At 34.0% G+C, this 25,997-nt stretch overlaps 1 protein-coding gene across 1 annotated transcript in view; it reads left to right on the top strand.

Moving 5' to 3' along the window:
* Positions 1-25,997, top strand: part of LOC311167206 (cytochrome b5 reductase 4) — a gene marked incomplete at both ends in the record, with an annotated part of 60,673 nt that overhangs the window by 19,601 nt on the left and 15,075 nt on the right. The window contains 6 exons of the mRNA XM_084228061.1: positions 3,254-3,335; positions 12,601-12,630; positions 15,667-15,727; positions 16,893-16,950; positions 18,053-18,150; positions 20,106-20,245. Of these exons, the coding sequence (XP_084084187.1) occupies positions 3,254-3,335; positions 12,601-12,630; positions 15,667-15,727; positions 16,893-16,950; positions 18,053-18,150; positions 20,106-20,245 (469 nt within the window). The remainder of the gene's footprint in view (positions 1-3,253; positions 3,336-12,600; positions 12,631-15,666; positions 15,728-16,892; positions 16,951-18,052; positions 18,151-20,105; positions 20,246-25,997) is intronic.

Raw genomic sequence — 25,997 nt, 5'->3', positions numbered from 1 at the left:
GCTCTTATTCTTTTCTCGTTTGGGTGATGTTACATAATCTGCCTGTCTTGCTGTAATGAGTCTGCATATCAAATTGGCGGTTGTATGAGGCTAATTAATGAATAGAAAACTTACTTTTTCCTATAGTGATAGTAGAGATTCTATTGTATATCTCATAAGAGACTTCAAAAATAAGCATTTTTTCTGCTATTTAAAAGTTCCGTAGAACATGTTAATTATTATCAATTTTCTAAGCTGTTATTTGAAACAATCTTGAGAATAGAAATTTGCTTTTTTCTCACATATACTTTGTTTATTTTCTTTAGTGATAATTAGATATGATGTAGTACCTGGTTGTTATCATTCCAGATACCTGAATCAGATTGGTCATTTATAAAAATGTTCTTTTATCATCAAATGTAATTTGATTTCTGCACTTTCTACCTTCTCATCCATTTTAGGATTTATTTTTTGACCAGGTTGCCAGAAATATAACTTGTTTTATACTTAAATGTACTTAGATGCATCTGCTTAGATAGCAGACTCCCATTATGTAGCAAACTCCTGTTTACTGTTAATGTATATCTTAGAGTAGAGAAGTCATGTTTTCCCATTATCCATAGTCACATATCCATAGTAGGTTCCAAATTTCTATTGCAGAGTAAAGGCAAATCCCCCTTGTGATTTGGTGTTTGTTAATTTCTAGCAATGTGAGCCAAGTAGAAAGATTTGGGAACATTTGCCTGAAAACCATACTTTTATATCTGCCCTGTAACCTCTTGATGTTGAATGTGCTCTTCCACAAGAAGAATTTTCAGTAAACTATAGTCCTGTTTATTTTTTCCCAGTATTTTGAGATTATATAGACTTTATTTAAGATAGCTTGTTTTAGGGACATCACATCAGCTGTTATACTGTGAAGATCTTCAGCAATTAAAACAATTAGTTGGTAGATTACTGCAACCCCCTTCACTTTAATAAAGCCAGTGATGTTTAAATTATTTATGAACTTTACTTAACATAGAAGTAAACAGCTTTGTATTCTTGAAACTGTAGTAAAACTTCTTGCATTTGTAAATATGTAAGAATTATTTTTGCGTAGTATTTGAGTTATACAGAGAATATTATCTCTTTATCATCTGATTTCTGTCTCCACTTTTGATCCCACTCATGACTTCTTGTCTTATATTTTCAAATGCCTGATGAGCAGTTTGATTACCTTTTGGCACTTCAACTCAGTATGTTCTCAGTAATAATCATCTCACTTTCCTCTCTTTCCCTCACTTTCCTGTTTCTGGTAATGGAGATTTGAAGTTATTGAGTAATCTTTGTCTTCTCTCCTGTATCCCAATATCAATCACTGGTGAAATCTTACAATGTTTATTTAAACCTTTTCTCTCTTCCTACTGTCTTAGATCAAGTTGTCAACATCGCCTCTACCCCAACTCTTAATACTTTCCTGATAGCTTTACCTTCATTCCCAATTTAAAGACATAACAGCTAGATTAACTATCTTAAAGACAATGTCCTAGTACCTTCTTTGGCAACACTTAGAGGGATTTGAGGCCCAAAGAAACAGTATATCAAAGTAAATATTTTCAATATTCATCTTGCTTTGAGCAATCTGAAGTACCTATACTTCTAAAATATAAACAATGTCAACCAGCATTACCTCAATAACAAATTTTTTTAAAAGTACCTGCAGTTTATTAACAGTTCCATGATTGCCAGGCCCCATATCTTTTCTTACCTCTTTGAGTATCTTTCCTCTTTGTCTGTTAAAATTTTATACAACTCTACAACCCCCAAAACAGTGCTTCACCCATTATTAGATGTTCCATAAATATTAGGAAAATGAAGTTTCAATATACATTAATAAATGAACACCTAGTTTTAATTACATATTTATTTTTGACATATTTGCTATGTTAGTATATATTCATGCAGGAATGTACTATGTGCAGTATTATTTAACCTCATTTATTTTACTGATTGTGTACAGTATTTTATTGAGTAATATAGTATGATGTTCCTTTATTAGTCTTTTCTAAATGGATATTTATGTTGTTTCTAATATTTTCTAAGATGAATAGAGCTCTGAGAGTTTCTTGTACATCTTTGTGTGTATGAAAATATTTTCTCAGGCAAATTCCTAAATTACTGAATGAGGAGCTGCATATGTTAAGGCTTCTAATGCATTGCGTGAAGGGACCCAACAGAAAGTTGCTTGAAGTTAATCCCCAGCAATAAATCCAGACACAGATAAGCCTTGAAGTAATAGTCTCATTTTGTTCATTTTCAGAAAATATCTTTCAGAGACCCACATCTGAATAACCAATTCATTTATCCGTCATTCTTTTACCTTTAAATAGCCTTTCAAGAAAAAACCCAGTTAAACTTGCCAGTCAAACAGCTGCCTAAGTTTTTTTCCTCATCTACTTTATAGCAGAAATATTTTTATGGACTTCTTATTTTGTCATACAGAAAGAATATAAGGACTTATACTCAATGATTAAGATTTGAGAAAATTAATCATTTTTACTATATCCTGAAAGATATTCTTAGGTGAAACCAACTTTCTCCTACTCCTGTGAGCTTCTGGTGGTAAAGAATATAATGACTATTAGTATAGTTGGAAACCACTGCATTTATTTGTGCTAAAATTCCGGAAGTTGGGCCTCCCTGGTGGCGAAGGTGGTTGAGCGTCATGCCGTGAAGCTGTCCACAGCCTCTGCAACACGGGTTCTATTCCGACTGGCCAGCGAGAATCCCACATGGAGCAGGAGACCTTTCCTGCCTCATCCACTGCATCCCTCAGCAGTGTATTTCGTCAGTCTGCCTGTTCTGCTCCCCACTCTGTCTCTGGTGAATCCTCTCACCCTCCTGCGCATCTGGCCTGTACTGCAGCTCTTGTATAAATAAAAATAAATCTTTAAAAAAAAAGTCAGAAGTTTTGCCCACCATTGCCTTTGTAACATCAGTGAAAATGTCAACACAGTGAAAAAGGCAGATAACAATATTCAATACAATATTTTGAAGCTAAGTGGGACTTCATGGCTATCAAAAAGGATGTCAGAAATCTCCCTCCAGAGGTCTGCAACATTTTGAGAACTTTGTCTAAACAGTTCCTATCTATGTCTTTCAGTCCCTCTCTTGTCGACTAATTGAGTCTGATTTTCAGAACAGCGTAAGAATGTTTAGTTTTGCCCTGAGTAAAATTAGAGCATCTCATGGAGTCAGAGTCATGTTTTCTGTTATTTATCGCCATTACCAGGTTCATCGTTGGGTCAATTATGAATCCATGCTGAAAGAATGCCTGGTTGGCAGAATGGCAGTCAAACCTGCTGTTCCTAAAGGTAAGTAGCACTGTCCTAAAACAGAATTCTATGTGAGACATATGTACTTTATTTTACCAGGATTTCAACAAACAGATTAAATCACTACATTGTTTTCATTTTCACTAGCCTCTCAGCTAAGTGACTCTATGGGTTTTACTCTCATTCTTTAGAATGAAACAATGGCTTTACCTTAAAATTTTGGCATGTTTTAAGAGAACATTTATAGTGTGAGGATTAAATGTTATGGAAGTGAAAGAACTTTAGTTTCTCTTTATTTTAGTCTTCATTTTTTTTTTATTCTGTTGACAGATTAGGTGGAAACTTGGTTAGCATTAGCTTTTAGACTAGTTTTAAGAATTTAACTTTTTAAATATGAATTCACATAACTAAAAAATCAGAAATGTGAAAAGTTATATAGTGAAATTTCCCTTCTTTGCCTCTTGGCCATAGAAAAACCAACATCTAATTAAAAGGATTTTTAAAATACAACCCCCCCATTTCTTCACCTTACCTTCTGATCAATGATTCTGTTATCTGTATAGTATTGGAGAGAACCTCTTTACCTCCAAAGCCTCTTTCATAAGAGCCCCCTTTGAAAGTAATAGACATGCAATAGGAGTAACAGAAATGCTTTGCTTAATCCTTTATTATGGATAGAGTACTTGTTCCTTTTGAGTCATTCCTGATGTTGACACCCAAATTAGGAATAAATTGACTTGTTCAACCTAAGTCTTACATTATTTATTGAGTTCAGAGAGTTTTGTTATTCAGGGCCTTATTGCCGGAGGCCTCCATCAGCAGAATGGAAACAGTACAGTCAGTCTTGAACCCTACCTTTATGGTTTATTAACTGTGCTAATGTGGTCCAGCTTCTCATCTCTGAGTCTCAATTTTTAATCTGTATAGTGATTCAGAAAGATAAAAGTTAGCAAGCAAAGTTCCTTGCACAATTAGTATAACAGATGATCAAAAAGCTTTATTTCTTTTCCTTCCCTACTACAAAAACTAGTATGCAGTATGTATATATAGCAAAAACAAAAGGCAGTTTGAACTTTAATATCTGGAAATTCTTCCAAACTAACTTAGTTTTTCACACCAATCTCTTTTTCCTCTTAATTGACTTCCTACCTTCACTGATTCACCGCCAGCCAGAGATAACTTTACTTCATCTTGAATATTATGTATCTTATTTATACAATCTGATACCAAAGTTAATGTGTTCTTCTGTAATACCATGCAGGGAAATCAGAAAGCATTCAAGGCTCCTTATGCTTCTGTTCATGGGAAACATGAATTTAGTAAAGGAGTATTCCTGATTTTCTTCCTTCTTTCTTGGCTGCAAAGGACAACTAATCTGCAAAATGCTTGACCAAATACAATAAACACTATTTAGAATGAGCAGATTAGTTTACAAAGAGATCCCCATATATCAAAAAAATAAGGGGAAAAAAACCCAAAATGGTAATTAGAAGCAGCAATCCATAGTGATGTTAACTCTAATCTTCCATTTATTTAGATACTAGCACCTTATAGTCGCACAAGAACTTTAATGGATGACCACATCTTGAACCTGTAAAGCCAAGGAATTCGAGATCATTGCCTGTGGCTTGGACTCCTGAAGGTCTATATGACCAGGGAAATTGAAAAGTTTAAAAGAAAATCTGTCCAACAACAAGAAGAGAGGTCAGGGGTATATTGTCTGCTTGACTTTGTTTATGAGGTAGTTGGGGAGAAGAGAGCAATTTTCTTTGAGAATTTGTAACCACAATCCAGATATGAGTTGGGAATTCAAATATACCACCTATATGGTCTCAGACACCAAATCAAGAAATAAATGGCCTCTCATTATTGGTTTCCCAGGTTGCTTGGTAGATGTATATACAAATTTTTAATGATGAAGAACGCTTTCGACTTAAAACCCTCAAAGTCCCACAGGTGCAGATCAGACAGTTATTAATGCACAAAAAAATTAACATATGAAGAAACAAGTCAGCAGAAATAACAGAATCTCACTTCTAGGACTTCATTTATTCATATACAGAATAAAAATTATGTTCGCAATGTTTAGGAGAATAAGAATGAATTAATAAGTAAAAAATGAGAAACTGCTAAAAATAATCATGTAGAATTTAAAAAAAAAGCCAAATATCTAGAAAGCTGGTGGAATTAAAAGTACACAGTATAAACAGTCAGACAAGTTTAAAAAATTCAGTGAAGGCAAGACTGAGCTCTGGAAACAACACAGAACAGAGAAACAAGGATAGAAAAATATTCAGTGGGTATGAAGTATGAAATAATAAGATCTCACTAACTCTTGTGATCATTTCCACAAGTATGTAGTAGTAAGAATGAAGAAGAGGCAACATCTGAAGGAATAATGACTGAGAATTTTCTAGAACCATAAATCAAAAATCTCAAATTCAGCAAGTTCAGCAAATTCCAAACAGAATATATAAAAAGAAATCCATACATAGCACTTTGAAATAAAATAGTTCATCAATGACAGTGAGAAGGAAAAGAAAAGAAAAAAGAAGCCAAAGAGAAACAGATTTCCTAACAAACCTGAATAGCAAATAGATGGCTAATTCACTAGTTTAATTTACTCACTGTTACACTGATTTACTAGAACAACATTAGGAGTCAGAAAACAATAGAATATTTTCTTAAAAGTGCTAAGAGAAAATAACCAACAACTTCAAATCATTTCATCGCAAAGATGAAGTAAAGATATTAAGACTGGAGGGGAAAAAAACCCCTATGAAACCAAAATCAGGAGGGTTGGGGAAACTAAGGATTTCAGACTGACCCTAATTATAAAGAGATAAACTATAATGAGTATTCCTTCTCTTTACCATTTGATTCAGGGTAGTGCAAAACACATACCTTACCCAGAATGAAATACGGACTCTTGAAATACTATTTTTTCATAAGTTTAAAGTTTCCTTTGGGATATTGATTACTGAGGTTGCATAAACTGTGGACAGAGCACAAGTTTCTTAAAAGAATTACCTGGGTTTAAATCTCAACTCTGCTACCCGCACATTTTTATGTTTGTAGGGTCAGTTAACAGATCAGAGCAGAAAATAGGACTTAAGATTAAACCACTGTGAGGATTAAATAAAGTATTCATTGCTAACCACCTTATGTGGGTAACAGATGGTGGTAAAGGCAGTAAAGTGATTGTTGCAGTTGTGGCTGCCTTCACTTCTCTGTTCCTGTGGTACTGACACTACTTATATTTGTATTCCTTTTTGTATCCCTACAAGTTAGCAAGTATAAACCAGCATGTATTGATGAAAGATGCAGAAAGATACTGTTACTGTGAAAAATATTTTATTACTGGCAGAGCATCTGAGATTGGGTTTGTGGGTTTGTTTTACTCTAAAGCCTTTTGGGATTATAAATGTTTTGCTAGAATGAGATCAGTAGCAAATAAGTGATATAAGACAACTTGTAAGGCATTAGGTAGCAAAGATAAGAATATAACAACTCAGAAAAATTTGACAACTTAGAAAAGTGTTGATGGCAAGTTAATGGATAAGGTTTTTATAACAGTAGAGGCTTAATTTCTAGCAAGATATTCAGAAGTCAGGCTGGCCAGTACCAGGAGACTATATAAGAAGGACAAAGTAACTGAAGACAAAGATTTAATGTGTCAAAAATAAAGGATATCCATGATAATTAAGATGAAGTGCTGTTTTAACAGTCCCGCTTTTGCCTTTCATCTGTTAAACATGAATTGATTATTAAACTCTGCTAGTCTGAGACTTACTACTAGAAATTATTAGGTGGGGTAAGGGTGTAACTGTACAAAGTGAGCACTTTTTAGAATGAACAGGGACTCTGTTAGTAATTATACTAGGGCCAGAGGGGGTAAACTTTGATTCTTTCTGCAAATCAAGGCATGTGTTCACCCTAAAATTAGAACTTCTAGGTGAAATGAGAACTGAGATGAAGTAGGGGCTGTAGGTTCCTGATGTGTTTTGCATGAGGGCGTGAGAGGGAGGGCAGTGAGTGGATATACTAAAGAGGAATTTTATACTTGGACTTTTTTCAGTATCATATCCCTGATGCTGTATTTGGGTGGGATGACTTGCCAGGTCCCCATCCTGGGGATGGGGGTAGAATCCATAATTGACATCACCCCAGTTGGGCAAGTCTGGAAGGACAGTTTTCAACTAACTTGGTGGTTTATGTTATGACAGTGATGAAATGCTTAACTATGTAGGAATAAAACAGAAAAGTTAAAAGTCAGAACATAAACCATAATACTAGTAGATCCTTATCAAGAAAAGAATCATTGTGTTTTATAATCTTTTGTTTAAAAAAGTATTGTGGTTTGTATTGTGCTTTAGGATGATATCAGTAATGAATAAAAAGAGAAACTTTTTCTTGAAAAAGCAGGTTTCAGTTACTGATTATTTGTGTGGGACATTTCCTTCTGTGGCAAAGATAAACCAAGAGGAGCGTGAGCACAAGGGATCTGCAGTGGTGAAAACTGTTTATTTGTGGAGGGTGTTTTACCTTGGGGGGAAGGTGTTTTACCTTGGGGGGAAGATCCCGGTGAGTAGAGGAAAGGTCGGGGATGCTGCAAAGTGCCCTGCAGTGTGCAGAATGGACTCCCACAACAGTGAATTTGCAGCCCTAAACTGATGGTATTAGTAACAAATTACGTGAGGCTGGTATGTAATCAGTGCATAGCGTCAGGGCTATCCCTGGCAAACTCTGGTATCTGTAGGATCAGCAATGTCTACCAGCACCCAAAGGATCTTGAGGCATTCATTTCAGAGTGTTCAGTTATTGTCATGGCTTTGTGAGAATAGCAAGACAGCTATTGCATAAACTGACTGTCAGCTGGAAGTTCAGCTTCTATAAAGTCAAAGTCCGCTCTTCTAGGAGGTACATTGGTAACAGGGTAAGCAAAACACAAGTTCAGAGGCTAACTGGTCAGGGAGAAGCAAGATAGCTAAAGGTGGAGAGAATAGGGCAGTGTGCGTTGGAGAATTGGACTTTACTACATGAACAAATCCCTTGTGTCATTCTGCTTGCCTTAACTTGCTTGTGCTGCTGTGATTTCTCACAAACAGGGACAAAGGAGACATAATTAAAAATAGGGGTGAAAGATCCCTGGTCAGGGAGCAGGTTCTAACCTAAACAGAAAGTATATCATGCTTTTTGGGTGTCACTGACTTGAATGTTTGGGCAGTATTTGTGTTATTTTCAGAGAAAGGTGATTTTTGAACATACCTATATTTTATGCAGATAATTCCAAGTCAGAAAGGTGTGGGGCAAGAATGGAAAATAACTGATAAATTGGAGAATTAAGATTGACAAGTGGAGCCTACATAGGGAGAAAATATAAAAAGGTAAAAATGCAATGTATGCTCTGAGTAAATAAAAACTGGGGGAAAAAACTGACCAGACATAAGTGTCTGTTCTCTAATACTTTTAAAGCTTTTTAACTCTGAATTTTTCAGAGTATGTGTTTGAATTATTAAATCTCAATTCTAATTCTGCTAGTAAATTGCCTCTAGGGTAAAGAATAATTCTAATCCTTTAAGTTTGAGAGATGTATAAAAATTATAGATGATTCAAAAGGTGATTATATTATGAATAAAGGAAAATATAGTTTAGAAATATAGAATTCATTAAATTAATCAAGATTTGAGAAATGAGTATATAACTTCGGAAACAAAAACAAGAATTGAGCCTCAGTTGCGTTATGAGGAATTCTATGTAGAATGTAGAAGAATTTCTAAAGAAAAATATTTATTAAATACATTTAGAGAGTCAAGAAGTCTTCTAGCAAGGCTCAATAGTAAAGAGAACACAGAATGGTACGTTTTGCACTTTGTGATTAAGTTCCCTATTGGCAAGATTGAGCTCTTATCTGGTAACTACATGATAGCAATCTTTTGGAGTAAGAAGACAAGTGAGGTATATAGCTATACAATAAATATAAAACTTTCAAAGATAAATGTTCAGCATCTATCTTTCTAAAATGTTTTTTCTTTAGGTCCTATCTAACAAATGCCTATAGGTTTTCAAAACATAGTTGCATACAGGTTTTTAAAACATAGTTAACCTGCTGAGAAGTTCTCAGAGGAGTTCTTACAGATTTCTTGTAAGTGTAGATGCCAATCCTCTGGACTTCCATTCTACCTTCTCCATACCTCTTTTACAGCATTTCATGCTTCATATTAAAAAGAACACATTGACCTTTTATTTTTAATTGAGTTTGTTTAATTTTTTAAGTCAGTAACACATTCAGCTCTATTTGAGAATGAGAGTAGAGGGTTCCTTGGTGGTGTATGTGGTATGATGATATGCATTTGGATGATATGATCCTGTGCCTCTGAAACATACATAGTGTTGTAAACCAATGTTACCTGAATTTAAAAAATAAATCCTCATGAAGCCCTCTTACTAAATAAGAGTAAAGTGCTAATAGATCCTGTTGCTAATCTTCGAAATGACTCCTCTGACCTCTCCAAAGAGCAGAGGCTCCTCTCAGAGTAATGCAGTTTGACAAACATTATGAGAAGACATGAATTCTTTTGACCATGGAGCCAGCCAAATAATAGAATTAGTTATCAAGACAGAATATTGCATTTCACATCAGAGAGGAGAGTATCTCTTGTGACTAAAATGATTTCAGATGTAAGTATGCTCGATAGTAAAAAATAGTCTGTTATTTCTGTGAGTCAATTTTTGAAAAGAGTTGCAAAAGTAGACTCATAGAGTTTTTAAAGGTAATTTAGACCATTGAGGTAGAAGTTTCTACTTGTACTTCTTGTATTAAAAGAAAACTCAGGAAAAAAATACTAATTTAACAGAATCCAGAGAGTTCTCACACAGATTCAAATAAATATACCTCAGGGGAGAAGTAATCAAATGAGATGATACATACATATCTTATTTTATAATATAATTTATAATAATATATAAAATATATTTCTCTAGAGACAAATTACCTGAGATAATTTTTCATAACCTGTGAGCCTTTTAGATAAAACATTTAAATGAGATTCATCAAACTGCCAGACATGTACTATGCTGAAAATAGATTTCATTTATTTTTATTACTGTGAATTTACTGTTTGTTCTAAGATAAATAATCACAACTGCATTCACAAAAATAGATGAAATACTGCATGAAAGTAATGGACATATGTTAGTTTGTCATTGATCCCTGTCATGATGACTAGATTTTTATCTGATGGTTGATCAGCAAAGTTCACTTGAAGGTAAAATTTAAGTAGATTTTAGGTCTTGTATCCTTTAAGGAAGTATTAACTCTAACAATGGCATATTAAGAAGTGAGGCATTAAGTCTTAGGGAAATCAAAATTTGACCTTGGTTTTGTTGCTGAAGAGACATGGATTTCATTGAAGTCTTAAATGGAGGGATAAAATGGTAATTTGCTGTGTATTGTCAGGCTCCCTCTCAGCTATGAAATTATTTTGGCAAATAGGAGAAACAGATGAAAAGGATGTTTATCTGTCTTCCTTAATCATGACTATTTAACAACAGTTGGGGAAAATAAAGGTAATTATGGGGGTCTCTGGTTGATTGAAAATCAGAACATAAAAATCTGAAAACTTTGATATAAGTACTTTAGTTTCTTTTTTCTATAAGATGGTGATATCACCTTAACAACTTACTGTTTGGATATTTTGTGTTAACTTGTTATTTTTCTGTTTTTCACTGAAACATTGACACTTGCATTGTATGTACACCTGAAAATCTTAGAATATTTTCAGCATTTGAGCCATTTAAATTTACAATAACATTAGCATGCTGTTTTAGTTATTATGGCTTTATAGTATATAAAGGCTGGACGTGTGATACCTCTGCTTTCCTCTGTTTAGTCAGGAGAGCTTTGGTTATTTGGGATTTTTTTTTTTAAGATTTATTTATTTATGCATACAACAGCTGGGGTACAGGCCAGAGATGTGGGGGGGTGAGAGGATTCACCAGAGATGGATTGGGGAACAGAACAGGCAGACTGACTGAAATACACTGCTGAGGGGAGCAGAGGGCAAGACAGGAGAGTTCTACCTCACCGTGTAGGATGCTTCCTGGCCAGCCGGAATCAAACTTGTGCTGCAGAGGCTGCAGATTGCTTCATAGTGTGGTGCTTAACCCCTTGCGCCACCAGGGAGGCCCTATTTGGGATTTTTTGTGGTTCTGTATAAACTTCAGTAGTCTGTGTTCCATTTCTGTGAAGAATGTCATTGGGATTTTTATTGGGATTGCACTGAGTCTATAAATTGCTTTGAGGAGGATGTCCTTTTTGATACTGTTGATTCTTCCAATCCATGAGCAAGAAATATCTTTTCATTTCTTTGTGTCTTCTACTTCTTTTAACAATGTTTAATAGGTCTCCTTGTATAGGTCCTTTGCCTCCGTTGTTGTTGGGTTTAGGTTTATTCCCAGGTACTTGATTTTTTTCTTGGTGAGATTGTAAATGGGGTGGTTTTCTAAGGCCATTTGTGGCAATATGGATGGAAATAGAAGGGATTATTCTAAACATAGTGAGAAAGATTAATACTAGGTGGTTTCACTTATATGTGGAATCTAGAGAAACTAAACAAAGGATCAGGCAAAGACAAACTGTAAGACTAACCCTTGAAAGCAAACCATAGATCTGAGACACTCAGAAGAGGAGGGAGAGAAGAGAATGGGGAGAGTGGGGTGGAAAGTGTGGTGAAGGACTGTGTACACGTTGGTAAAGGGAAAACTATAATGACCACACCTGAGGAGAGAAATCCCATATTGTGAAAAAATAAACAAGGATGTTTAAAAAAATAAAGTATAAAAAAATTGGTATAACAATGACACTCATTGTAAATATTGACCTCAATTAAAGGTAAAGATAATAAGGTAATAGGTGTCTTTTGTTGGGTTGTTAAGATGTATATTTCATTATTAAATGTAATCTATTAATATTAAATGATTTAGAATATGATAGCCTGGCCAAAACTTGGGTTTTTACATGCTTGCTAAGGAGACTATTAGGAGAAAATGACCAAAGGAGCAGAAAAAGCCCAGTGAAATGGGAGATAAACATCTGGAGGAACAGTATGGCAGTCTTCAGAAATGAAACTTATTTAAAACATAGCCATCTGTTTATTAGCCTTATTCCTCTCCTCAGACCTTAGAAAAAATTGGTTCCAAAATGGAAGATGGCTATCTTTAAATCAATAATATTAACTGCTAATCTCTTTGATTAGTGATAGCATTCTTCTCTGACTTTTTCTATTTTTTTCCCTAAATATAGACTGTTGTGAGGAAAAGAAAGTCTTAAATGGTAAGTCATAAAAGTTTGTAATAAAAAATGAATCATTCAAATGATCATGTATGATACTGCTTCTCAGAATAATCTGGGAGTATTTAGATATTTTTACTATGAAAGTTGTCTTGCTCAAATTTAGAGGTTTTGACAAACTTTAGAGATTCCCTATTCCTGCCTCATAGTAGTTGCTTCTATGACATCTTTGAACATGTGTTCATGTGCCCTGGCTCAACTAATCAAGAGTCACTAAACAGAGATAATTTCCTGAGAAGAGGCATAATTAGGTGATTTCATCATGCAAATTCATAGAGTATAATTATACAAACATTGATGGTATATCCTACTACACTCCTGGGTTAAAATATATAGTCTATTGGTTCACCATCATATATGCAGTCCATTGTTGACAAAAAAGTCTGTAAGTGACACATGGCTTTACTTATGATTAGGAGATCTATCCTCAGAAGAGAGCTGAACAAGTCACCTCCCTCAGGCAAATGAGCTCACCTCCATGTTTGCATATAGTTGCTGATTAGCCTGTTAATCTTTCCTTCTCGGGACACAGCAGCTCTGGCTTCATCAGCCTTTCAGTATGACTTGGAATTGTGACTGACATAACACCATTCTCTTAAAAAAAAAGTGTGGGGTGTTGGTCGTGATGACTCATGCATGGGGCTACTGGTACTCAGTATATTAATGTATGTTTAGAAATAATTTTTTCTTTCTGTTTGCTAAAGAAAGTTATAGAAATTCAGCCTCCAAGTAGATTCCCAGATGAGTTATCTTTTAACTAGAGAAAATAGTCTGTATTGCATACTCATTATGTAGTTTGTGATATAACACCTAAAGTGGTTTATCTGAGAATATAACACTTTATTAAATGAGAGACTGATCTTAGATTTCCTCTGATAATTGTCTCTTCTGTGACAATTAAGCTCAAAATAAGCTCATTTTCACTTATTTAAGTCTATGTGGTAAATCTAGATATTTGCAGGTATGATACACCTACGGCTGTTTAAAATACTGAATAATATAGACTACTATAGTATTCTGCTGGATCCCTTCAAATTGACATTCATCAATCAATCAGAATTTTGGGGAAAGAATGTTCATTCTTAAGATTCAGTACATCTTAATTATTTTGTTCCACTGCTAATTCACACCAGATTTCCTTCAGTTTATCCTGAAAGATATTATATGTCAGATGTATTTTGTTTGGTCTCTGACATTTTCTTCTAATTAAGTTATACTTGTTTGGTACTCTATATTTTCTTAGTGTTTGACAGTAGTCTTATTTGCTATTTCATGAGATTGCAGGCCATATTTCTTTACTGCTTTGAATTTGAAATAGTGGGTTTTTTTTTTTTTTTTTTTTTTTAATAAGATCACAGTGCAGACACTGAACTCAGATCCAGATTTCCTGGTCCTAATCAGGTCATATGTAAGCTCAAAATTGACTAATGAGTCATGATTTATATTGATGACTTTTTCTAATAGATATTCTTAGATTTCTGATGTAGTTTTATATTGTGGTATGTTTGTTTTTCACTTATATATCTAGGTGGATTCCAAAAAAAAAAAATGAATGCTGTTAATTTTGTAACAAAATCTTTCAGGGCTTCAAATTAATAACTTATTTTTAATTGATTTTTGTTATTTAGAAAAGAACACATTTTAATATTATAGTCTTGTCTTTTGCTATACCTATAGTTTTGTGGTAGAGCATTCTTTTTTCAGTTCACTGCTAATTATTTCATAACTTTAGCTTTGTTATATCACTCTTGGAGACTTCCTGGTTTATCTATCTGAAAATTAAATGTTCTGCAAAGTGACTTGGGAAGGGGTGAAGGCTGAGTAGGACCTGTTCTTAGGGCTGTCAGCCTCATCTAAAAAAAATATGTGTCTGTTTGACAGCTTATACTTAAATTTGTGTTTAAGTAGAAAAATTCTGTAACTGAAAAGAAACTTGAAGATCTCTAAACTAGCTTGTCTCAAAGGTGCCTCCCAACTCTATATAATTACTGTGACTTCTAATTTGAAAATTCTAGGACTCGCTAAAAACTAAATGTTACATTTTATTTTTCCTGCAGAGTTGGAGAAATAGTAATATAATTGATGTGCTGTTTTCAGGAGTCTTTTAGCAGCAGCAATCTTTTTTTCCAAACAAAATCGTAGATAGACACAATGTACTCTTATTATGGGGGAGGGGGGATAACTTGATTTTTTCAGAATCTTCTGAAATTTTCCATGTCTGAGTTTTCTAAAGCAATTTGAAAACGACAGCTTTAATGGACTTGTAAAATGCTATTTTGAAGTATGCCCACAAGAATGACTAAAGTGGAAAATGACAGACTAGCACATCAGTGAAGTTATGGGGAAACTAAAACTCTCAAACACTTCTGGTAAATAAGTGTAAATTGGTATAACTACTTTGAAAAACTGTTGAGTAGTATCTAGTAAACATGCATACACCCTGTGTAGCTACCAGAAACATTGATTTTATAAGAATGTACATAAACATGTACAAGAATGTTCATAGTAGCCCCAAACTGGAAAAAACTCGTCTGTTAACAGGTGAATGAGTAAATTCTGCAGTGTGCATGCAAAGTAATACTACGCGGTAATTAAAAGGAACAAACTACTAATATATTCAGTAGCATGGATAAAAATCTCAGAAATCTTTGGGCTTGATTTATTGATTATTGTCAATTATGCTTGTTTGACATAAAAGCTATAATATATATAATGCTGGGGGAATAAGCCAGAATAAGAGAACCTATCTCATGACTACATTTGTATAAAGGCCAAGTACAGGTATAAACTATTCATGAAGTTGTCAGAAAAGTGTGAGGGGAGGTGATTGGAAGGGGAGGTGATTGAAAGGGGGCACTAGGGCATGTTTTACTTTATGGAAATTCATCAAGTTGTACATTTATATTATTATTTATAATATATTGTGATTATTATAATATTTGAAGAAGTTGACTGAGAAGGGAAAAAATTGCTCTGTAGATGAACTATGATGTATTTTATTTCTTTTTCTTTATCCAGGTATCCTTCCCAAGAGCCAAGTGACAGATAACCTTGCCAAAGAAGAGCTGCATTCTCCAAGGTATGCAGTCTTGTACTTTCAAAAGCTGAATAAGTTCTTCACTAACATACATTCAAATAAGAAAACATCTCTGGGTTTGATTTATGGCTTATTACATGCTTCTTTGACACAAGAACTATGTAGTGTCTCATCAGAAATTTTGGAGGATGAGCTATTTTGTAAACATGGATTTTTAAATTTAACTTAAGCTTTATCCATTTTAAGCACCAAAGCTTTAAAAAAACATTCAAAAATACTTGTTCTGATTATAAAATGTATGTTCATGACATAAAACGTGGAAAATACAGACAAATGACCCAATAAAGTGAAAAATTTATGGTAATCCCACCAACCCTGCATGCATCTCTTAATATTTGGTTTGTTTTATCCAGTTGGACTCATGTACCTGTTCCCATATATTATTCTATTTTGATAATATGAATATTATAATTCTATGAACAATTTTCTCTGACATTAAATATTCTGCAAGAGCATTTTTGTCTGCATCCCTTATGACTATACCATAACAACTTTATTTTTGCTTATGTAGTTTCTTAAATCAGTTTTTATGAAAATCCTTCACAATATATTATCCACTGTTGTAGTAAATGAAGCAATCCGTGTAGTGTTTTTAATGGTATTTCTAATTCCCTTAGGGTTATTGTTCTTTCTCTTACTATCTTTCTCCCCACCTGTAATCTTTATACAATAGTATCTTGTTATACTTGTTAAATCTATTTTATTACAATTTTAAGAATCTAAAAATAACTCCTCCAGGATTCACCTATGGGTGCCTGTGTGTAGGTAGTAAGTAAGCTGCTTAAGAAACCATTTCTGCTCTGTAACTGGTCTAAAAAAAGAAGATTTTAGTAATATGTATAGCTTTTAAAGTGATTTGTCAAAGATACTGTTTGTTTTTGTTCATATTAGGACACATGGAAGTATATACATTTTTAAATTTGAAAATAATTGCTGATTATATAATACAACCACTGATTATTTAGGAAAAAAGTTTACCTTGAGAAATATGTTTCTCACTGTAGATTTTAAACCATACCGTTTAAATCATATGTTTATTTTGTCGGTATATTTTAAACCACATATAATTTAAAATCATGTAATGATTTAATGTAAGATAATGCACAGGATTATCAATATAATTCTTCATTTTTTAAATATTTTACAGCTATGACTGGTTCCAAACAGACTCTTTAGTCACCGTTGTCATATATACTAAACAGAAGGTAAACACATTTTTAAAATCAGAAAAAAAAAAGTATTAGCTATGTGCTAGGTACTTTTCTAAGCACTCTTTTTATATTAATGTATTAGCCGACAGCAGTTCTATGCAGTAGGTCCTTTTGTTACCTCTATTTTACAGAAAGAAAACAGAGATTAAGTAATTTACCCAAAGTCACACAGTAAGTGGCAAATCTGGTATTTTGAACTCAGGCAAGCCAGCTCCATGGATATATGCTTACGTATAGCCTCTTAGAAAACACTAGATTAAGAAGTACTTTTTGTGTTCTGTGATTTAAAAAAAAAAAAAACATAGATAACGAATGTAAGAATCCCAGTTAACTTCACTATTAAACAAATTTTTAGTATATAAATGGAATTTGAGAGACAGGAGAGACTGCATTACTGTGGCTTAGTATACTTAAACCACTAATGGGGTTCACATGCCCTCTTGAAATAAAAATTAAGGAGATAGTTTACTCACTGAGTACTTATCAAATACCTATCTTATTTGCATCACAGTGTTGATGGAATTCAAGATGTAATGATGGGGCCTGATAGACAGAGGCTTGGCATTCATGAGACTTACAGTCCAGATAGGAAATCAGTTAATAAGCAGATAATTTAACACATCTCTAAACACATCCTCCAGCACCTGAGAAGTTCCCACACTTGAGGAACCATGTAGATTGAAACCAAATTTGGGCAGCCAGGAATTTCTGAGCATTCATGATGCTTCTGTAGTATCAAAACCTCATCTGAACCAGTGTGTTCCTCTGACTCTTGAAGCATGACTTGACCATTCCTCAGAAGTAACCAGCTGATACAGCCAGGAGGGCCAGAGACACTGCTTGACCCACCTTCAGCTCCCTCTCATTATTATCTCTTCATCATGCAGCCCAAAACCAATGGGGCAGGGCCTAGGGAGGTTGAGGTCTTCTCTCATTGGTGATAGCAGCAAGACACAGTGTACTTTGAAGAACTAGACTGAATGAAAGGGAAAAACAGGAATAATGTTTATTTAGAGTTTTGGTTCTGTAAAGTATAGTTGTAGAAGCTTGGGAAAAAATTTACTTTTGATCTTCCTTTTTTTGTTTTCTGTTCAAGGATCTCAATTTAGATTCAATAATAGTTGATCACCAGGACAGTTCCTTTAGAGCAGAAACAATTATCAAGGACTTTTCATATATTGTACATATTGGTAAGTATCTTACTCCTTATTAATAGAAACACATATATATATATCATATATGAATACATTTTGGTTGTGTACAGTTTTATTTCTTTTGATCTTTCAGAATGTTTTATTTAAGAGATATAAAATAGTGCAGAAAAGACCCACTTGTATGATCTTCCATGGTGTTCATAGACTGTGTAAATTAGAGTTTAAAAGTATTTTTCTCTTCCAGGTCTAAGTCATGAGGTTAAGGAGGATGTTTCTGGTAAGTTATTAAAAAATAATTATTTTTGTGCACACATAATCTTTTGTGCACACATACGTAATCTTTTCCCTTGCTACTTTCTTTTTCTCTCCTTAGAAAAAATCCCTTTCTTCTGTCCATTCTTCCTTCATCATTTCTGCCCTTCTCCTCATATGCAGCTTGTAGAAATATACTAGTACCAATTTTTCTTAGGGGCATATATATATATTTAAATGTTTAATATTGGCATAAAATGAATGAGTATTATTGCATATAAATGCATAATGTGGATTTTATACAGCATTTTAACAACAGAAGACTATCATAGGATGGTGGTTTCTTGAATTTTTTGTCCTTTATTGAATTATAATTAACATTACATTTATAAGTGTACAACATGATGATATATATAGGTATATTTTGTGAAAGAATTCTCCTTTATTAATTAATATAGCCATAACCTTTTGTTTTCTGAGAACACTTAAAAGTTCTTCTGTCTTAGAAAGTTTTTATACAATACAGTATCATCAGCTATATTTGCCATGTTGTACAATAGATGTTCATCTTTTAACTGAAAGTTTGTATTTCCCTAACCCCTCAGTTCCTGGTGACCACCATTCTACTCTCTGTTTCCATGAGTTTGCCTTTCCTTAAAGAAAAAAAAAAAGACTGCATATATAAGTGATACTATGCCGACTTATTGTCTCTGTCTGGCATATTTCACTTAACATAATGCCTTCCAGGTTTATCCATATTGTTGCAAATCGCAAGATTTCCTTTTTCTTTTAAAGGCTGTGCAGTATTCTGTTATATATATAAATGTGTGTATTTAGCACATATATATATATGTAATTTTCTATGTAGTTTCTTGCTTTAAAGTACTTCAGACTACCTTCCACTGTATCTGTTCTTGCCTTTCTCTATTTGTTATAGTAAGCGTTATAAATTTTTTGAGTTAAGCTTCTTAAAGTGAAGGGCCATGATTTATGTTTGTTAAACTTCAAGTCAGTGCTCATTGATTTGAATTCATTTGACTAATTTATCCTAAGTTTTTAAATTACTACTGAATTATATATTAATGAGGAGGAACAGAGTACTTCTAAAGGCAAAATGAAATATAGCTTAGGTTAAAAAGCACTTTTAATTCAAATTTAATTAACTTTGTAAAAGTCTGTATTTTAACGTTATACCCATATATTTAAATAATTTTATAAAAGATAATCTAAAGGCTTTTTAATTATCAAAGATTTATATGCACTTTTACATGGATGTATTTTCCTAAGGCTTTTTCTTTACTTACTAGGCTCAGTATTGGTCTGCTAAATTTACTCATAAGAACTCCTCTGATGCCAATTAAGAAATGTTAAAATATATAAATTAAATTTGATTTTTTTTGAGTACTCGCAATGGCTAATTTGCCTGTTATCACCTTCCTTTCACCATTTTTGTGTTATTTAATTGTCATGGCTGACTATATTTGAGCCCATATGTAAACTAGCCATATGTATTAGTTGGGCCTTTGATAAATTAGTTTGAAAGAAGCTGTCTGAATCTAAAATAAAATAAACTGAATTTAATATCATATGAGACATAAACAATTTTGATAAATATAAACACAAAGTTTTATTTATGTCACAAGTCATCACTGTTGTGCATACTTAATTGGGACATGTTGGTTGTTTGGGAAAGATTGTTTTTTATAATAAAATCTTACATTTAATTTCAATGAATCCAAATAGAATTTATTCTCTTTCAGTGCGAGTTGTTGAGAATGTGGGAAAAATAGAGATTGTGCTAAAGAAAAAAGAGAATACTCCTTGGAAATGTCTTGGCCATCCCCTGGAGAATCATAATTCATTTATTCCAAGGAAAGATACAGGTATGCTGTGCTGCTATTTTGATCCCTATGTTCATGAAACGGTTATGACACAATCGTACCAGAATCTGGTATGTACCTGGCCACTTTGAGATGAGACACAAGATCTTTGTATCTCTTGCTCTAAAGTTGAAAAAGGGTTTTTTTTTTTTTTTTTTAAAAAAAAAGTAGGGGCCTCCCCCGTGGCGCAGTGGTTGAGCACTGGGTTGTGAAGCTACCCACAGCCTCTGAAGCACTGGTTCGATCCCCAGGCGAGAGTCCCACATGGCATACAGACCTCTCCTGCCACCTGCTGCTCCCCTCAGCAGTGTCCTTTGTCAGTCTGCCTCTTCTGCTCTCCCCTCTGGCTCTGGTGAATTCTCTCACCCTCCTGCACTTCTGACTGTACCCAGTGCTTGTATAAATAAATAAATCTTTAAAAAAAAAAAAAAAGTAGGGCCTCCTTGTTAGCACAGCGGGTTGAGTGTCACACTGCGAAGCTGTTCGCAGCCTCTGCAGTGCTGGTTCAATTCCCCACCAACCAGGGAGTTACCCACATGGCATGGCAGACCTCTCCTTCCTCGCCTGCTGTTCCCCTCAGCAGTGTCTTAGGTCTGTCTGCCCTGTTCTTCTCTCCGCTCTGTCTCTGGTGAATTCTCTCACCCTCCCATGCTTCTGGCCTGTACCCCAGTTCTTGTATGTATAAATTAATAAATCTTTAAAACAAAAAGCAGGACCTCCCCTGGTGGCGCAGCAGTTGAGCGCTGGGCTGCAAGGCTGCCTGCAGCCTCTGCAGCGTCGGTTCATTCCCTGGCCACCAGCGAGGGTCCCACAAAAAAAAAAAAAAAAAAAAATTAAAAAATAAAATAAAAAGTAAATTTCAGGTTCTATTATCTAATGTTGAAGTATAACAAAGTTACCAGGTGATGATAACTGACTGGAGAAGCCCTCCTATGTAGACTGTTGTCCAAGCACTCACTCCTTCAGATTCCTTTTTATAAAAAGTACAGTGACAAGTTTAAGTTTATGCTTTGTGTGCACATCTTTTTCTTTTGAAGAAAACACGCTTCTTGTTTTTTTGCTAGTTACTTAAGCTAGTTTCTATTTATTCCTAAAATATAATTCATTGCCTTTCTTCATTTCATTCCTTCCTTTATTTTTTTAAGTTTTTTTAAACTAAGTATAATATATTTATAGGAAAGGGTGCATATTATAAGTGTTCTAATTGATGACTTTTCACAAAATGAATACAATCTATTTTTTCTTTGGAAATCAATAGCATTTGTTCTTTGTTCCAAGTCTTTTGAAACTTCACAGTTTTATATGCCTTACTGTGGGTCTGTTTTCATCCTTTGTGCTGCATGTTTATCCTCTGTATTCTTTCATTATGGGAACTTAGAACCGTCTAGTCTGGAAAATATTGATTTCTCTTCCCTCTGTAGTCTGTTTTTGCTTTCTAAAATTGTTCTTATTTTGAACTTCTTTAACACATCCTCTTAGTATCTCTGCTTTCATTTAATTTTACTCCTTTGTTCTACTTTTTTGGAAGATCTCTTGAGCTGTGTCATCCAGTTTTTCTGTTGATGCCATTTCTACTCTTATCCTTTGACTTCTAAGAACTCTTGATTTCTTTTCCTTTGTTTTAACATCCTATTCATCTTACTAGTTTCTCTTTTACTTTAAAGAATTACTCGTAGTATTTGAGTTTTCTTCTCCTTTGATAGCCTCGTGTGCCCAGTTTATTTGATTAGTTCTCTCTTTCATATTACATGCTTTCTTTGAATGTTTGCTGATCCTCGACTCTCTGTTCATATTTCAGGGTGAAACTCTAAAAGTTAACTGGAAGCTTTGTACATGTGAATGTGCATTGACAGTAATATTTATTTGTGGCTAGATTTTTTTCTTTGGGAAAAGTTTAATGCCAGCATTTTGTTAGAACCTAGAGTTAATAATTCCTACCCTATCCTCAACATTTTAGAAATCAGAGGAAAAGAAGGTTGGGATACCTATAAACCGTAATTTCCTTTTTTTGTTGTTATTTTCTTGTATACTGTATTAGTTTGCAAGAACTCCTGACAATGTACCACAGACTGGATAGCCTACCAACAAAAATGTATTTTTCTCACAGTCTAGAGGCTAGAAGTCCAAGACCAAGGTGTTGGCAAGGTTGGATTCTTCTAAGTTCTCTTCTAAGCTTGTAGACAGCTGTCTTCACATGATATTCACTCTGTATGTGTCTGTGTGTCCTTTTTCTCCCTTCTTACAATGACATTAGTCATATTGAATCAGGGACCACCCTGATGTCCACATTTTAACTTAGTTGACTATTAAAAGACCCTATATCCAAATATAGTCACATTCTTGGTCTAGGGGGAGGTTATGAGTTCAATGTATGAAAATTGAGGGCAATATAATTCAGTCTGATATTTATCTAATCTAAAGACCATTTGTTTTACCCTCCCTAGTGAGGAAACTAATTATTGCTTGCCAGAAGAGGAGAGCATCAGTAGTGTGACTGTGCTAAGTACGGGAGGGTAGGTGAGTGGGGCATCTAAATTTTTTTCAGAGGTACTTGCTTTCTCTGATTTCTAAGGCTTGAAGGGAGGGATCTCATTTTCAAATGACTTGATTTGTGACTTTCTATTCTTGTAACTTAGGATTCAACTTCAGTGAGTCCTCTGAATTGGTTACTAATCATCTCTTTCCCCTATCAACACCCAAAGCTTTATTACTTTTTCTTATTTCCATTCTTTCTGTTTTTGTGCTTATGCATAAAAAACAACCAAATATATACAAATCTGTGTTATTTAGTGTGGGTTAATAGGAACTAACTGCATTAATAGGAACTAACTGTATTCAATTTACCATCTTTAAGTATTTAAAATTATAAAATTATATTTGTGAATATCTTAATTTTCAAAAAAGTATCAAGTAGCCTTATTTTGAGTATACATTATTGTAAACAACTATTTTAGTCACTGTGTATAGACAGCCTTTTTAGGTATCAGATATTATTTTTCCAGTTGGAAGAACAAACATACAGAAACATAAGATTGAAAAATATGTTTCTAAATAAACAGGCCAAAAAGCAAGTTACATAGTATAAACTGAACATTTTCTGTGGTAACCCCAAGTGAACAGCTGCAAATGAATTTGACCTTGAATGAATCTCTGAAGGAGGTGAATTTCAAGTGATGTTTTGAAGGTGGTTTTCAAAACAATCCTATGAAGGGGTTTGTGCAAGTAAAGCTTCAAATCATTATTGAGTACTTACTGTGCCAGGCATTTGAAGATTGTAGAGAATGAAAAATGTTAGCTGTGTGTGGGAAAGGTCAAATAGATTAATTTTACCAGACCAGGTCTGAATTTTGTGGTATTAGGTAAGGAGAGAGAACACAGAGAAATAATGGTGTGATCTAGCAGATCAGAAGAAAATAGGTAAAGGATAATGAAAATGAAAAGAGATATTATTAACAGGAAGTCTCTTGCCCTGAAATTTATCTGACTAGTGATTGAAAAATCTTAGCAGATCAGATAAAAGCCAATTCCAGAAGTAAATGATACTGATGACCTCCATTTGGAAATGGTTACGATGAATATCACTCAAGAATTCTTCTTTATAATTTTCTGGGGCTTTCTGTGAACTCTTTTATCCCTGCCATAAATTTCTACCTGCGTCATGAACCACCATATTTAACTTTAACTTTCTTGTCTGAAATTGAAGCCAGGCATGTATTTTTCAGTGAATTAGATTTTCCACTTTGGAAAATAACTTGGAGTTTAGGGAAATTTTACTTTGTTTGATTGAATTAACATGAATAATTTTTTCTTTATTCTTTCTGCTCCTTAAATTGTGATGGAAATTGAAGCTTATTTTATGCACTAACAAAATTGAATACTCACATCATCAGATTATTATATTAGATTGCCTTGCTGATAGTAACTCCAAATGTTTACATTACAGTGCATAACATGATTCTTAGGTTTTAAGTATGATTTACTAAAATTTTTGGTTTTTATCATATTAACTTGCTAGCTTCCTCTTATTGACATTTCTTAGCTAAAAAAAATTTAGGTTGAAAATAAACATGTATGTTGAAGATTTTTAATGCAGTACCTTCTTGTATCAAATCTGTACTGATATGAAATATGCAAATATAGCATAGAACTTAAAGAAAAATAATTTTAATCTGAATAGAGTAGGTGACAGTTTATATTGTATGATTGGAACTAGACTACCTTTTATAAGTTGGATGTTTCCAATTAATTTTTTCTCCCTAAAAAGAAAAATTATAGGGGCCTCCCAGGTGGCGCAGCGGTTGAGCGCTGGGTTGCGAAGCTGCCCGCAGACTGTGCGGCGCCAGTTCGATCCCCGACTGCTCCCAGGCCACCGGAGGAGGGTCCCACCTCACCTGCCACCCGTTGCTCCCCTCAGCAGTGTACTTCGGTCCTTCTGCCTGCTCTGCTCCCCGCTCTGGCTCTGGTGAATTCTCTCACCCTCCCGCGCTTCTGACTGTACCCAGTGCATGTATAAACAAAACAAACAAACAAACAAATAAATAAATAAATAAATAAAAACATGCCTCTATTAAAAAAAATATATTTTAAAAAAAAAGAAAATTTTAAGTGAATAGGGTGTGTGTGTGTGTGTATGTGTGTGTGTGTATGATGGCCAGAAAAATTATGTGTCTATTAAATGTCAGAAACGAATAGGTCATTGGGTTGCTGTTTCTGAATCCAACCTAAAATTTATTTTCATTAAGATTATTTGTAATATGGGGACTTTGGTAACTTGACAATGGTAGTTTTAAATATTTGCCAACAAATAACTCACAGATCTTGTGATACTAAAATTATTTTTAAAATTTTGTCATAATTTTGATTTGCTAGTAGCCATTTATAAATCTTTGTGATAAATATATATGTATATATACATAATCCATAGCTGTCTTTTTAATTCAATTAAACTATGAAATGGCTGATATTAGTTAGAAAAATGGCATTTTTACATGGGTTGACTGACCTACCTACACTCTCTTCAGGACTTCTTAACTGCTTATGTTATACACACACATTGAAGTATTGTCTGTGTTGTAAACGTGCTTGTCAGTGCACTGTAAGCATTTAATTGAGATTATCTGTAGTGCCCGTGATTCTGCAAGCAAACAGTTGTCACAGGGAATAGCTCTTCTTGCAGAAAGAACCACCCTCACCTCTCACCAGCCCTTGCCCATATATCTGTGTTTCTTTGTTGCCTAAAATAAACATTCAGAATTACTAGAAATTAAGAAATATTGAAATAGCAAATAAAAACTTCACTGTTCTTTGTTCTCTTAAATTATCTCCCCTACTCAATAGGAATTAAGTAATTGCCTGTGTAAAACTATAAGATACTTTGGCATTGGCATCTTGTGTCTTATAATTTCTATCAGAATGGCCTGAAGATGAAATCTGAAGAAACAGAGTAAATGTGGCAGACTAATTAAGTACGAAATTATTTACTATAGTAAAAGATAGAACAGAAGATACTTGAAGACTTAGGATTCAGGTGAATCAGGCACTTCAGTATATAAATGTTGGGTGAATTAGTTGTGGAACTGAGAAGAAAAGTGGTATAGAAATTTCCAAACTTGGTGATAATCTTCCTAATACTGTGTTGCCCAAAGTCCCCATTGAATCTAAGAGAAAGCTGTCCTCCCAGTTTAATGCTATTGTTTAGCCCTACAAAATCCTCACTTTGAAAGAAAGATTCAGTTTGCACTGGTCTAGTTAAGAC

This window comes from Talpa europaea (assembly GCF_964194135.1).
Source record: "Talpa europaea genome assembly, chromosome: 2".
Taxonomy (NCBI): domain Eukaryota; kingdom Metazoa; phylum Chordata; class Mammalia; order Eulipotyphla; family Talpidae; genus Talpa; species Talpa europaea.
This window is presented reverse-complemented; position numbering and strand designations above follow the sequence as displayed.